The 16,573-nt window shown below is 44.0% G+C and overlaps 1 protein-coding gene across 3 annotated transcripts in view; it reads right to left on the minus strand.

The window, feature by feature from the left end:
- Positions 1 to 2,361: 2,361 nt before the first annotated feature.
- Positions 2,362 to 16,573, minus strand: part of LOC125466941 (uncharacterized) — a 40,579-nt gene continuing 26,367 nt past the window's right edge. For all 3 annotated transcript variants that reach the window (XM_048562149.1, XM_048562148.1, XM_048562147.1), the window contains 2 exons: positions 10,876 to 10,913; positions 2,362 to 2,733 (listed from right to left, as the gene is read on the minus strand). In XM_048562149.1, the coding sequence (XP_048418106.1) occupies positions 2,596 to 2,733; positions 10,876 to 10,913 (176 nt within the window). In that variant the 3' untranslated portion in view covers positions 2,362 to 2,595. The remainder of the gene's footprint in view (positions 2,734 to 10,875; positions 10,914 to 16,573) is intronic.

Consider the following 16,573-nt stretch of genomic DNA (forward strand, 5'->3'; position numbering starts at 1 on the left):
GGCAGAACAAAGGTGTGTCTCCTGCCAGACCCAAAAGGACAGACAGTCCCACTGGGATACACGGAGGGGAGAGAGGACATGATAACAAAATATAACAAGCTAAAAGAAAGGGAAGTAGGAATTGATTCACAATTTCAAGGTGTTGAACTCAATATTGAGTCCAGAAGGCTGTAAAGTGAGGATGAAATGTTGTTCCTCCAGTTTGTGCTGTGATTCATTGGGGCAGCATGCCGAGGACAGACTTGGGCATACAAGCAGGACGCTGTGCTAGAATGACCGGCTACAAGAAGGTGATCCGCAAAGATTAGAGGAGGTACAAATGAAATGCTGCTTCACCTGGAAAGACTACTTGAGCCCTTGGATGGTGAGCAGGGAGGAGGTGAAGAAGCAGGTGTTGCACCTTCTGCAATTATGCGAGAAGGTGCCATGGAATGGTTGTGTGGTGTTGATCATTGTGAAATGGATGAGGGTGTTCTTGAGAGAATGATCCCTGTGAAATGCAGACAGCGGGAGTGAGGGGAAGATGTGTTTGGTGTTGGCGTTCTACTGGAGTTGTCTGAAACAATGGACAATGATCTTTTGAACGCAGAGGCTGGTGGGTGGTTGTTGGTGGCAGTGTCAGACTGGAATAAGGATTGTTCCACATACCCCATAAAGAGGCAGCCAAACTGGGACCATGCAGGTGCCCACTGCCACTACTCTAACTTAGCAGAAATGAGATGAAATAAAGGAGAAATTGCTAAGTGAGAGAATAAGTTCATCCAAGCGGAGGAGAGAGTTGGTGGATGGGAATGGTTCAGGCCTCTGGCCCAGGAAGAAGCTGGGAGCTATCAGACCATGCTGGTTGGGAAAGGAGGGATTGTACATCCATGGTGAACAGGGGGCAGTTAGGGCCAGGGAATTGGAAATTGTCAATATGGTGGAGGGCATCAGACAAATTGCGGATATAGGAGGGTAGGGTCTGTGCAAGTGGAGAGAGGATGGAGTCAAGTAAGAAGGAAATGAGCTCAGTGGGGCAGGATCAGGTTAATACGATAGACCTACCTGGGCATTCTGGTTTGGAGATTTTGGGAAGGAGGTAGAAGCGGGCTGTCCGGGGTTGGGAGACCACCAGGTTGGAGGCAGTGGGGGGGCTCATGTTAGGGCAAGATCTCCGGAGGTAACGAGGTCAGTGATAGTCCTGGCAACAACGACTTGATGTTTGGATGTGGGGTCATGGTCCCGGGGGGAGGTAGGAAGAAGTCTCAGAGTTGGCATTGAGCCTCCACATGGTGAAGACCAGAGTGACAGACTACAACAGCACCGCATTTGTCAGCGGGTTTGATAACAAAGTTAGGGTTGAACCTCAGAGAGTGAAGTGTGGTAATTTCAGAAGGGGGCTTGTTCAAGTGGGTGAGAGGAGCAGAGAAATTGAGACCACCAATGTCACACGGGCAGTTTTCAATGACGAGATCAAGGGCAGGTAAGAGGCCAGGGAAGGGGTCCAAATGGAGGGTGAAATACTGGAGGCAGGTGAAGGCATCAGTGTCTTGAGGTGAGTGGTGGTCTCCCAAACCCCAGAGAGCATGCTTCTGCATCCTGGCCAAAATCCACATACCAGACTGGCCTGGTAGGTCTGGAGACTGTACTTGATCACATCACAGAAATCTACAGCTCAAAGGAAAAGCGTTTCAGCTCATCAAGTCAACAGCAGCTAAAAGCAACCTCCTGAATACACTAATCTCCATTTTCCCAGAGCCTTGTATGCCTTGGCATCACAAGTGGGCATCTAAATACATCTTCAATGTGATAAGGATTCCGCCTCTCCTACTTTTACAGGCTGTGAGTTCCAGATTCTCCACCACCGTCTGGGTGAAAAACACTGTTCCTCACGTCCCCATTAAACCTCCTGACCCTTACCTTTAATCAATACCACCCCCCCCCCAATCAATCATCCCTCCACTATGGGGAAATGTCCTGGAATCCCTACAGAGTAGAAAACACACCAATGCTTCTGGTTCCTCAGAAGATTAAGGAAATTCAACTCATCCACAAGGTCTCCAACAAATTTTTGTAGATCCACTCGAGCAAGTATCCTATCTGAATGCATCACAGCTTGGTATGGCAACTGCTCTACCTAAGACTACAAGGATGAGAGTTGTGAACACTACCCAGCCCATCACGTAAACCAGCCTTCCATCTATTGACTCCACCTGTACTTCCTCCTGCCTTGGGAAAGCAACCAACACAACTAAGGACCCTTTCCACCCCAGTTATATACTCTTCCACCCTTTTCCATGATATGTCCAAACAGATTCAAGAACAGCTCCTTCCCTGTTGTTATCAGACTTTCACACCTTCAATGGAACACATCTTGGAACATTAATATTGGACAGAATTTTATTCGGGATGGGTTGGGAAAGTGACCACCATCATCACTGGCAAAACTGAATGTCAACTGACACTGCACAGAAAACAAAATTGTTCACCACAAAATGCATTAAAATAAAACTGAAGAGAGCTGATTGGAGAGAGTGTCTCTGTTTCTCTTGTTGTGTGGTACTTTTTCTGATGTCCTTGCATGTCATCATCTGCTTTTGGTGCAGTGCTTCCAAGTCACTGTTCTTGGAATGTAATAAAGAAAGGTTTCTTCTGTGACCCTCTAGGACACAGTCGCACATCAGTCAAAAATTCTGTGCTATTGTTTGCCGAGTAGCCAGTTTCTCCGACTCCTTCACTCCTCAGATCCAGACCCTGTGCATAATCACGTAGATTATCTTATTACGCATGTCACTGGTTCGAAATCCATGAGTTGCATTCTGCACTATGATTCCCAAATCCCCCCCAGTTGCAATCATTACTAGCGTGTACCAGATGCACTGCAAACATTTACCAAAGATCCTTAGACAGCACCTTCCAAACCCACAACCACGTCTGCCTGGAAGGACAAGGGCAGCTGATATATTGGAACACCAACCCCTGCAAGTTCCTGTTTGAGCCACTCACCATCCTGACTTGGAAATATATCAGCTGATCCTTCAGTGTTGCTGGGTCAATATTCTTGAATTCCCTTCCCAAGGGAAGCATGTGGACTGTAGATTAACACCACCTTCTCAAGGGGGTAACTCGGAATGGGTTAATAAATGCTGGGCCCAGCCAGCAATGCTCACAACCCACAAATAATAAAAGAGGGGTAGATGTGTTTATCTATGTGTCTGAATTTGTGAGTATTTGTGTTTACATAAATTTGTGAGCCTGTCTGAGAGTGCGTGCATGTGAGTTTGTGTGTCTGAGTGTCTGTGTGTTTGTATGTGACAGTGCATATGCGAGGTGTGTGTGTGTGTGTGTGTGTGTGTGTGTGTCTGTGTGTGTGTCTGTGTGTGTGTGTGTGTGTGTGTGTGTGTGTGTGTGTGTGTGTGTGTGTGTGTGAGTGTGTGTGAGAGAGAGAGAGAGAGAGAGAGAGAGTGTGAGTGAGAGTCTGAAAGTGTTGGTCTGTTTGAATAAATGTTTCAAGGATTGATTGAGGTCTACAACATAGAAAAAGGTCCTTTGGTCTATCTTGTCTGTGTTGCTCATAAACAACTACTTCATTAGTCTATCCAACTTAGTCTCTAGGTTTGGCATCTGAATCCTTCTCATTTAACTCCTTCTTTAATGTGATGAATGTTTTGGCCTCTCCCACCCTTACAGGCAGTGAATTTGAGATTCCCCACCACCTTCAGGGTGAAAAGGTTTTTCCTCATGTTCCCTCTAAACCTCTTCCTCCTCACCTTTGATCTATGTTCTCACCCCAGTCATAGATCCCTCTTCATGGAGCTTCTTTCTGTCTACTTTGTCTATGTCCCTCATTATTTTGTGCCTTTCAGTCATGTCAGCCTTCAATCTCCTTTGCTCTAAGAGAACAAACCTAGTCTTTCCAATCTCTCTCCGTTACTGAAACTTTTCAGTGCAACTTACAAGGCAACACCCTGGTAAATCTCCCTCTGCACCATCTCTCAGTATTATCACATTACCCTCTAGAATGTGGATTTCAGAACTGCACGTAATACCTTTGCTGTGTGGCCTATCCGATGCTTTACACAGTTTCAGCATTGCCTCTGCTCTTAAACACTAGTTTTGTTGAATAAAGGCAAGTGCACCTCATATTTGTGTGTGTGTGTTTGTGTGTATGTATATGCGTATGTGTGTATGCGATAGCATGGAACGAACCATTAACGTCAGCCTACAGACCACAAAAACCAAGAAAAGATAGGCCCTGCAGGACAAGCTAGCCACACTTACCCAGAAAAAAACACAATAACAGAACAGACCATCACTAAACGGACCGAATTAGAGGATACTCACAAACTTATAAACAACACCGCCACTGGAATAAAATTCACCAGAGATGAGGAGAAGAACAAACAGCTCCCATTCCTGGACATCATGGTAGAGCACAAGACAAATGGGGCAACTGCAAACGAAAGTACACCGAAAAGCCACACACACAGACCAGGTACTGAACTTCAACTGTAACCATCCCCACGCACACAAACGAAGCTACGTGCGAACACTATTTAAAAGGGCAACAACACACTGTAGCAACAGGGAACTACGCTAAGAAGAATACCTCTTCCAGGTTTTCAAGGATAATGGATATCCAAAGAATTGGGTCAGAAGATGCCTACACGAACAGCATCAGAAAAAGATAAGCTCTGACACACTCATCACACTATCCTACATCAGAAACATGTCGGAACTCACCACAAGACTCCAACGACCGCTGGGCTTCAGAGTGACACACAAGCCCACGTCAACCCGACAACAACTGCTCACTTGACCAAAAGACCCACTCCCCGCCATGGACACAACCAGTGTCATCTGCAAGATCCGCTGCAGAGACTGCGAGAAACACTCCGTCAGACAAACAGGAAGGAAACTAACAAGAGTACCTGAACGCCAACTGGCTACAAAAAGACGCGACCAATACTCACTCATCTCAATCCACATGGACAGGGAGAACCACCACTTCAACTGGGAAAAAAACCAAGATCCTGGGACAGGCTAGGCAGAGACAAGCATGAGAATTCCTGGAAGCATGGCACTCCATGAAGCATGCTATTAATAAACACATTAAACACCACCCCATATACATTCCATTCTGAAGTAAACCCAGAAATGAGGCAATCAATCGCAACAGACCCCAGAGTTTAAAAACCAGGTGGGAAAACACACCAACACTTCATCGAAGGCTGCACTGAGGATGTTACCAAGCATGGTAATGAAACGTCTGCAAAACAACACACCAGCTTGACGAGCCAACCAGCTTCAACAACCTCAAGATAGCACATATGCATGTGTATATGTTGATGTCTGTGTGTGGGTCTGTATGGCAGAGTATATATGTGTGCAGAAATAATGGGAACTGCAGATGCTGGAGAATCCAAGATAACAAAGTGTGAAGCTGGATGAACACAGCAGGCCAAGCAGCATCCCAGGAGCACAAAAGCTGATGTTTCGGGCCTAGACCCTTCTAGGCCTAAAACGTCAGCTTTTGTGCTCCTGAGATGCTGCTTGGCCTGCTGTGTTCATCCAGCTTCACACTTTGTTATCTTATATATGTGTGCACATGTGTGTGTACGTGAGAAATAGCAGGTGTGTGCACGTACTACTGTGTGTTTGTAGGTGAGATCATATTAGTGTGTTGAGTGTGTTTGTGTGGGTGTCTATGTGTATTTTTGTGTGATATTATACCTAATGTTGTCTGTGCGTTTGTGTACAAGGTTGTGTATGTGTATACCTGTGTGAGTTTATATGTAAGAGATTATACCACTGTGTTTGTCTGTGTATGTGATTACATAGATGTGTTGTCTGTGTGTTGTGTGTATGAGGTAGTGTGTGTTGGGTTTGTGTGTGAGATTATACTTGTGCGATCGTACATGGGATTAGACCTGTGTGTGTGTGTGTGTGTGTGTGTGTGTGTGTTTGTGTGTGTCTGTACATTAGATGAGATCTGCGACATTATAAATCCATGCTGTGTGTGTCTGCGTGTGAAACTATACCTGCGTGTCATGAGAGCACGTGTGTGCGATTATATATGCTGCTCAATTTTCAAAACTAAACTAGTCTCATGTGCCTATGTCTGGTACATAACCCATCACATCTATCCCATCCATGCACCTATTTAAATGCTTCTTCAATAACAAAATTGTACTTGCCTCCACCGCTATCTCTGGAGGTCCATTCCAGACACTCACCACCATGTGTATGAAAACACTGCCCTTTTGGGCCCTTTTGTATCTCTCTCCTCTCATGTTAAACCTATGCCCTCTGGCTTTAGACTCTACTGTCATGGTGAAATGCTGTTGGTCTCCCCTCAGTCTCCTGTGCTCCAGGACAAAATATTCCAGCCTATCCAACCACTCCTTATAACTCGAACCTACCAGTCCAGAGAGCTTCCTTGTAAGTCTTTTCTGAGCAATTTAAATTTAATGATATTCTTTCTATTGTTGGTGGACCAGAACTGATTATACCTGTGCGTGTGCACATGCAAGTTTATACCTGCTATGAGGTTACACCTGTGTATGTGCACCTGTGTCTGAGATTTTTTTAAAATTAATTTACAGGATGAGGGTGTCACTTGCCATAACCATTTATTGCCAATCCCTAATGACCCAGAAGGAAATTAAGAGTCAACCAAATTGATGTGGGTCTGTAGTGACATGTAGGCCAGACCAGATAAGGATGGCAGTTTCTTTCCTTAAAGGACATTAGTGAACCAGATGGATTTTTCCAACAATCAATAATGGATTCATGGTCATCGATAGACTCCTAATCCGATTATTTTTATTGAATTCAAATTTCACCTTCTGCCATGATTTGTTCGGGGTCCCCAGAATATTATTTGGGTTTTTGGATTAACAGTCTAGCGATAATACGATGAGGCCATCACCAACACCACCTCCTTCTCAACCCACTATGCTATTCCTGTTGTGTGTGAGAGGTTATACTTGTGTGCTGTGTGTCTACATATGACACTATACATGTTTGTATTGTGTGTGATTACAGACAGTTTATATTATAATCTGTGAGGATCATGTTTTTGCATATACCTTAGTCGTGAGAGAAGTGTTGAGTAGCATGATTCAGTGATGTAACCGATGTTGTTAGAGAGAATTAAATGAAGAATGATGTGGGATAGATAATGTAACAAGGTAATATCTTAAAATAGTATTGAACAGGTTAAAAGAATGTGTTAACATAAGGGAAATGATTTGTCCTTGGCAATTAGTCTGTGTAAGCAGTAAAGAGTAAAGGGAACAATAAGGGATTCTATAAGATGGAAGCAAGGTGACTGTACCAAGGTAAATGTCAGGAAAGAATGGCAAAGTAGTGAACATAAGATGAATAGTTAAACAGCTATTCATGAAAAACAGCTACTAAAGAATCAAAAGCAAAATAAGGAAGTGGCATATGCCAAGGCTACATGAGAACGAAATAACAATTTCTAAATGTAGCGTTCGAACATCCATTTTATGTAACTAGTTGCCTTTGCTGAAAGGTATGCCTGGAAGTCAGTGGTGAGTGGGGTTCCACAGGGCTCTGTCCTTGGGCCTCTACTGTTTGTAATTTTTATTAATGACTTGGATGAGGGGATTGAAGGATGGGTCAGCAAGTTTGCAGACAACACAAAGGTCGGAGGTGTCGTTGACAGTGTAGAGGGCTGTTGTAGGCTGCAGCGGGACATTGACAGGATGCAGAGATGGGCTGAGAGGTGGCAGATGGAGTTCAACCTGGATAAACGCGAGGTGATGCATTTTGGAAGGTCGAATTTGAAAGCTGAGTACAGGATTAAGGATAGGATTCTTGGCAGCGTGGAGGAACAGAGGGATCTTGGTGTGCAGATACATAGATCCCTTAAAATGGCCACCCAAGTGGACAGGGTTGTTAAGAAAGCATATGGTGTTTTGGCTTTCATTAACAGGGGAATTGAGTTTAAGAGTCGTGAGATCTTGTTGCAGCTCTATAAAACTTTGGTTAGACCGCACTTGGAATACTGCGTCCAGTTCTGGGCGCCCTATTATAGGAAAGATGTGGATGCTTTGGAGAGGGTTCAGAGGAGGTTTACCAGGATGCTGCCTGGACTGGAGGGCTTATCTTATGAAGAGAGGTTGACTGAACTCGGTCTCTTTTCATTGGAGAAAAGGAGGAGGAGAGGGGACCTAATTGAGGTATACAAGATAATGAGAGGCATAGATAGAGTTGATAGCCAGAGACTATTTCCCAGGGCAGAAATGGCGAGCATGAGGGGTCATAGTTTTAAGCTGGTTGGTGGAAAGTATAGAGGGGATGTCAGAGGCAGTTTCTTTACGCAGAGTTGTGAGAGCATGGAATGCGTTGCCAGCAGCAGTTGTGGAAGCAAGGTCATTGGGGTCATTTAAGAGACTGCTGGACATGTATATGGTCACAGAAATTTGAGGGTGCATACATGAGGATCAATGGTCGGCACAACATTGTGGGCTGAAGGGCCTGTTCTGTGCTGTACTGTTCTATGTTCTATGTTCTATGTATAAGAATGTGAGCTGTGACCAGACAGGTTGCTCTGTACTAACTATGCAGTTGCCATGTAGTTGCTATATACCACCTAATCAATTACTTTATATCAGTTGCTTTAAGCCATCTATGTAACAGCCACGTTTCCGCAATGAAGAATTAAAGTAGACATCACGCAGTTCCCTGCCTGGTTGTTCCTATTATTGAGGAACTGTGTACCCAACAGATGGTGAAATTCTCAATATCACCTAATCCTTTTGAAACATTTAGCTGAATGTTTTCAAAATCCAAATTGTGGTCTTAATTTCCCTGCCACTCTATAAAAAGTAGATTAAACTTCAGAATCCCAGAGTTGGAATATAAATAGATGAACAACAAACAAATGTCAGCTAGTAGGCCCTTCTATTTTTATTCCCCATTTAACAAGATTGTGGTTGATCTGATTTTTACCACAACTTTACATTCCTGCATATACCCTCCCTCATTCAAGCTTCTGCACCCACTCCAACAGGGTTAACGGAAAGATTCTTAGTAGTGTGGAGAAGCAGAGGAATCTTGGGGTTCATGTCCACAGTTCCCTGATAGCTGCCAGCCCGGTTGATAGAGTTATTAAGAAGGTGTATGGTGTGTTAGCTTCATTAATAGAGGGATTGAGTTCAAGAGCCGTGAAGATATGCTCCAGCTATACAAAAGCCTGGTTCAACCACATCTGGAGTATTGTGTCTCGTTCTGGTCACCTCATTACAGGAAAGATGTGGAAGCGTTGGAAAAGACGCAGAGGAGATTTACCAGGATATTGTCTGGAATGGAGGGAAGGTCTCACGAGGAAAGGTTGAGAGAGCTAAGGCTTTTCTTTATAGAACAACAAAGGATGAGAAGTGACTTGATAGAGGTGCACAAAATGATCAAAGGTATAGATAGAGTAGATTGAGACTTTTTCCCAGGGTAGAGGTAGCTATTATGAGGGGGCATAGTTTTAACGTGAGCGAAGGTAGATATAGGGGAGACATCAGAGGTAGGTTCATTACTCAGAGAGTGGTAGGGGCATGGAATGCATTGTCGGAGAGAGTAGTGGAGTTGGCCTCATTAGGGGCATTTAAGCGGCTATTAGATAGGCATATGGATGATAGTATAAGGTAGGGGTCGAGGTTAGATAGGCCTTAAGTTTAGGCTAAAGGTTTGGCACAACGTCGTGGGCTGAAGGGCCTGTACTGTTCTATGTTCTATTTACATAAGGTGGATTCCAACATCTCACAACAGTCTAAGAGAAAGAAAAAAACATATCCCTAAATCTGCTTTAAGTGGGTGCCTCCCTTTTTTAAACAGTGATGCCCCCCCCGCCCAGTTCTAGATATCTCTCACAAGAGGGGACACCCTCTCCACATCAACTCAATCAAACCCCCCCTCAGGATCTTATCTGTTTCAATTCAGTCACCTCCAAAACTTCCAAACTCCAGCGGATACAGACTTTAGTCACTTTAGTCTTTTCCTCATAAGGCATTTTGCTAATCCCAGGAATTATTCTGGTAAACTTCCTCTGAACTGCTTTACTACAGATGTGGTTATACTACTGTATAACTAAAACATAATCTCCCGAATCTTGCTTTCAAATCCGCAAAATAAACCACAACATCTAGCCAGCTTTCTTGATTATTTATTGCTCCTGCAGACTAACTTTCTGTAATTCATACAGTAGCACACACAGATCCCTATGCATCACAATCATAGAGTCATCGTGTCATTCACACAGAAACAAACCTTTTGGTCCAACTCATCCATTTCAGCCAGAGATCCAAATCTGACCTTGTCCTATTTGCCAGCATTTGGCCCATATCTCTCTAAATCCTTCCTATTTATCTACCCATCCAGATGCCTTTTAAATGTTCTAATTGTACCCATCTCATCACTTACTCTGGCAGCTTGTTGCAGACATGCACCAACCTCTGCATTAAAAACGGCTCAGGCACTTTTTGAATCTTTCACCTCTTTCCTTAAACCTATGCTCTTTAATTTTGGACCTCCCTGCCAGATGTAGGAAAAAGTAGGAAAAAGTCCCCCGATTCAAGGTCTCTGCAAACTATCCCCATTCTGATCTGGGTAGAGCTAAAGACCTAGAGAAACTTGGCTTGGAATTTAAATTGCCTATGAGTGCATTTTATTTGAAAAATATCACCAGAATGAACCATATGTGTTGTTGAGAGCAGTTTTGCTTTTTTTTAAAACGTGAAAGAACACAATAATTGCAACAGGATCTTTCTTCTAGAGATCAAAATGCCTTTTTTTTCTAAAGTCACGTATCTAAATCGACTGGAAGGAAAGTTTGGACTGCACCCCAAAAGGTGAATAAAAACAGCCAAAGCTTACTTGTGAAAGTGTTAAGGTGCATCTCTTCATCACTTCATCTGCAGAGAAAATTTTGTATCAGTTAGTTTCATCAGCAAAAGATTAATGATGAGAAACTTGTACAAGTGGCCATTTTTTAATGGAAATCTGGGCTTCACTTTATTAGGGGGGCCTGACTATTGGACAGAAAAGCAGTCGGAGTTGATTCATAAGGCAATGGGAGACACTGGCAAAGGAAACAAGTTGCAATAATTGATTATAAAATCCTGAAACACATAAAATCTTTCTCGATTGTTTGTTTCTCAATCAGAGGGATGTTTCCAATGACCAGGAGGGAGTGCAGAACTGGGGTCACAGTCTAAAGGAAATGGGGTAGGACTGAGATGAGGACAAATGTCTTCACCCAGACAGTGGAAGCCTGTGGAATTCGTTGCCACAGAAAGTGCTCAAGGCCAAACATTGAATGTCGCTCAATGTAGGGTATGCAGGATATTTTGATCTTAGGATAATATATTGGCACAACATTGTGGACCAAAGGGCCTCTACTGTGCTGTACTGTTGTATTGTCTATAAGGAGTTGTATAGAGTTCTTAAGTGCTAAAGGAAGAAAGCAGGGGGACAGGGAATTGAGTGGATGATCAGCCAAAATCCCATTAAAAGGGTAGACCTAGCTGAAATGTTTGAACGGCCTACGCCTGATCCTGGAGACAGTAAGGACTGAAGATGCTGGAAGCCAAAATAAATAGATGTGAGAAACAAAAACAGAAGTTGCTGGAAAAGTCTGGCAGCATCTGTGAGAAAAAAATCAGAATAATGTTTCAGGTCCAGTTCCTCAGAAGTGAGGAAGGGTCACCTGATAAGTAGATAGATGGGGCGGCACGGTGGCTTGGGGTGGCACAGTGGCTCTGTGGTTAGCACTTCAGCTTTACAGCACCAGGGTACTGGGTTCAATTCCAGCCTCGGGCAACTGTCTGTGTGGAGTTTGCACGTTCTCCCCGTGTCCAAGTGGGTTTTCTCCCACAATCCAAAGATGTGCAGGTTAGGTGGATTGGCCTGCTAAATTGCCCATAGTATTCAGGGGTGTGTGTGTTGTAGGGGGACGGGTCTGGGTGAGATGCTCCAAGGGGCGGTGTGGGCTGGTTGGGTTGAAGGGCCTGTTTCCACACTGTAGGGAATCTGAACTAAAAATGACGCTCAATATCATCCAGGGAGAAAGCAGCCCTGCTTGATTGGCACCACATCCACTAAAATCCACTCCTTCCACCACTGATGCTCAGTAGCAGCTGATACGTTCCTAAAAATCACCAAAGATTTTTGGATCGCACCTTCCAAACCCACAATTACTTTCATCTCACAGGCCAAGGCCAGCAGATCTATGGGAATATCACAACCTTCTCTCTGAACCACTCATCATCCTTACTTGGAAACACATTACTGCTCCGTTGGTTTTGCTGGGTCAAGATCCTGGAAATCCCGCCCTAAGGGTATTGTGGGTCTACCTACAGCATATGGGCTGCAAAGGTTCAATAAGGCAGCTCACCTTTTTAAGCGGGCAACTAGGGAAGGGGGTGAAAAATGCTGGGCACAGCCAATGTTGCCCACATCCCATGGGTAATTGAAGCACAATTGAAATCATTTGGTCTCTGCTTTGTTGGGTAATTTATACATCCCTGTTAGGGTGCTACTTTTGGGACAACATAGTGGCTCAATGGTTAGCACTATTGCCTCACAGCATCAGGGACCTTGATTCCAACCTCAAGTGACTGTCTGTGTGGACTTTGCACATTCTCCCCACGTCTGTGTGTTTCCTCTGGGTGTTCCAGTTTCCTCCTACAGTCCAAAGATGTGCAGTTAGGTGGATTGGCCAGGCTAAATTGCCCGTAGTGTTCTGGATTTGAGTAGGTTAGATGGGTTAGCCATGGGGAATGCAAGGTTACAGGGATCATGAAGGGGAGTGTGGGTCTGGTTAGGATGCTCTTTCGGAGAGTCAGTGTGGACTTGATGGGTGCAATGGCCTGCTTCCACATTGTAGGAATGCGATGATACAACAGAATATGTTTGCCAACCAGTCTCCTGAATTGACTTGGCTGGACCATTTTTCTTCCCAATGTCTTCTGCTACTTCAGTTAAACGTTCCAATCTCTGTTACTGGCATACTTATACCTACAACCATTTGCCTTCATCAAATTTATCGCCATTGCATTCACTTAATCTGTTGGGTGTTTGATGCCAGCAGAGAACTTTCAACAGCTAGATTTATTCTTCCAGCTCCAGTTGGTGCTACTCACTTGAGTATTGATGAATTAATGAGTGCAAATTTGACAGTGAGTCTTCAGTCACTTCAGCACACCAATCAAGCATTGTCCAGTCCCGAATGGTATCTCAAGGCTCAAGCCACAGTTTCTGGACATGTAGCACCTTTCTGAATCTTGCCATCATAAAGGTCTACCAGCTAATAAGCTGCCTCTAAACATGGTTCTAAGGCAAGTGAAACTCAGTAACTAATTAGTGCTGAACAAATGAGCATGGAAAACAAAAAGAATGATGGGTGGCATGGTGGCTCAGTGGTTAGCAGTGCTGCATCACAGTTCCAGGCATCAGGTTTCAATTCCAGTCTCAGGTCTTTGTGGAGCTTGTACATTCTCCTTGTGTCTATATGGGTTTCCTCTGGGTGCTCCAGTTTCCTCTCGCAGTTCAAAGATGTGCAGGATAGGTGGATTGGCCATGCTAAATTGTCCATGGTGTGCAGGCTAGGTGGGTTAGCCATGGGGAATGCAGGATTAAAGGGGTGGGTCTGGGTAGGATGTTCGTTGGAGGGCTGGTGTGGACTTGATGGGCTGATTGGCCTCCTTCCACACTGTAGGGATTTTATGATGATTCTGTCTTGTTGATGGTGCCCTAGGCCATGCATTAAACTCCCCAGCTCTTCAGAAGAATACACTTGATTTCTTTTCCACCTCAATCCTTACACCTGGATTTGTACACCAAGGCCGCATTGGATTTGTAACAGAAAGGTAACATTAGTCAATTCCAGTCAAATTTCTTGAGGTGCTAACTAGGAATATAGATGCAATTGATACATAATTTTTAATGAAGCTTTTGTTACGGTACCTCATGGCAGACCGAACAGAAAAATAGGAGCCAATGGGATCGACAGGAAAATAATCCATGGACCCAACATTGGCTGAGAGGAAGGAAGCAGAGGGTGTGGGTCTGGGACTCAAGCGTGACAGAATCAGAATGTCTCACCTCATTTAAGTTTTTAAATTCTCACTTGAGTTGTGGGACAAGCACTGGGAAATGGGATGAGTGCAATCAAATTTTTGTTGGCCAGCACAGAACAGGATTGGCCCAACGGCATCCATCTGTGCTATGAACATGGATGAGTCCGTGGATTGGGTGGCCATTACTTCTGAATGCCAACCAACTTCTGTCAAACACGCAGACATAGAAAATGCCTTGGGACTTTGCCCAAAGTGTGTGGTGCCATATTAAAAGTTCCCGTCACCTCATTATAAGAATCTTTAGAAAGGGTGCAGAAGAGATTTACCGGGATGCTGCCTGGACTGGAGGGCAGGTCTTATGAGGAAAGGTTGAGGGAGCTAGAGTTTTTCTCATTGGAGTGAAGAAAGATGAGAAGTGACTTGATCGAAATGTACAAGATGGTGAGGGGCATAGATAGTATGGATACACAGAGGCATTTTCCCAGCATGGAAATAACTATTATGAGAGGGCATAATTTTAAGGTGATTGGAGGAAGGTATGGCGGAGATGTCAGAGGTAAGTTCTACACACAGAGAGTGGTGGGCATATGGAATGTGCTGTTGGCGGTGGTAGTGGAGGCAAGATGCATTAAGGGCATTTAAACAATTCTTAGGAGATACATGGATGCTAATAAAATGTAGGGTATGCAGGGTAGTTTGATCTTAGAGTAGGATAAAATGTCGGCACAACATTGTGGGCCGAAGGTCCTGTGCTGTTCTACGTTGTAAATGCGTGGAGTAACATTCATCCTTAGTGATTTTCAGAGATCTGGTTGTGAAATCATATATAATGCAAAGTTAGTATGCTCCGTTTTGCCCTGTATGATGGATGCCGTATAGTTATATGAATAATCATTGACCTCTACTAGCCCATTTCTTTTTGTACTAGCTCTTGAATTGTTCCAATAGAAACATTCAAATCTTTTGTATGCAGAGTTGACATCAGTTGCAGTAAGACATCTCTACTCCTACACTTATACCCCCTCAAAGTAAGGGCCAGCATTCCATTAGCCCTTCCTGATTACCCACTTCCCCTGTGTGCTCACTTTCTGTGTTTTGTGCACAAGTACACCCCAAAATCCTTTGTGTTGCAGCTTCTTGCAGTTTTTCTCCATTTAGGCGATACTATTCTCGTGTTCTACCTTTCAAAATGAGCAACTGCACATTTGCCCATGCTCAAAAATTACACAACAACAGGTTATAGTCCAACAGGTTTGTTTGGAGACCCAAGCTTTCACAGTCTCACTCCTTCTTCAGGTGTCAGTGAGAGAGATAGTATCAGACACAGAATTTCTAAGCAAAAGATGATTTAAACAAATATAAGATTCTGTTAAATCTTTAACCGGTTAGAAAGTTTTAATTGATTAATATGTATATGTAGATCCCTAAGTTCCTTTCAAAGTAACTGTCCTGAGAGAGCAAAAGGTTTTATCAGAGATAACAGAATCTGTAGATGCTGGAGAATCTGAGATAACAAGGTATGGAGCTGGATGAACACAGCAGGCCCAGCAGCATCTTAGGAGCAGGAAAGCTGAGTTTTGGGCCTAGACCCTTCATCTGAAAAGGTTTTATCAGTTCCCTCAATATGTCAGAGGTGACATCCCAGGTCAGGCATTGCATTTTAGGTGTGAGTCCTTGTTTAGAATTGACTGTATCAACTTAGAATCATAGTAATAGAGTCATATAGTAATACAAATGGTAACAGGCCCTTCGGCTGAAACTAATTCATGCTAACAATGCTGTCCACTCAGCTAGTTCCAATTGCTCGCATTTGGTCCAAATCCCTCTCAGCATTTCCCATCCTTATACCGATCCAAATACTTTTTTAAACATTGCTATTGCAGCTGCGCCAACCACTTTCTTGGGCAGCCCATTCCATATATGCACCACTCTCTGCGTGAAGGAGTTGTTCTTCAGGTCTTTCTTAAATCTTCCCCCTCTCACCTTAAACCTATGCCCTCTAGCTTTCAATTCCCCCACCCTGGGAAAAAGATTACATGCATTCATTCTATCTATGCCCTTCATGATTTTATATACATCAGTAAGGCCACCCCTCATTCTCCTATGTTCCAAGGAATAAAATCCTTCCTGGCCAATTTCTCCCAATTATTCAGGCACACTAGTCCAGGCAACATTCCCGTAAAGCTTCCTTGCACATTTTCCAGTTTGACTGCTGAAGTGTCCTCCCATTGGGAGGGAACATACCACTTGGCCATTGTTGCGCAGTATCCATTCATTCAATGGTGTAGCATCTGTGTGGTCATTGTTCCACAGTGTCAAGGACAGTAGGTCTTGGATCTTTGGGTAAACATCCTTTAAGGTGGACTTTGGGCATACACACCAGCGCAGAGTCACCGAGCAGAGACTGATAGCCAAGTTTGGTACTCATGAGGTCAGCCTCAAATGAGATCTTGGGTTCATGTCATACTGTAGGTGACCCCACCGCACTACACAAT

This window comes from Stegostoma tigrinum, chromosome 32 (assembly GCF_030684315.1).
Source record: "Stegostoma tigrinum isolate sSteTig4 chromosome 32, sSteTig4.hap1, whole genome shotgun sequence".
Classification (NCBI taxonomy): domain Eukaryota; kingdom Metazoa; phylum Chordata; class Chondrichthyes; order Orectolobiformes; family Stegostomatidae; genus Stegostoma; species Stegostoma tigrinum.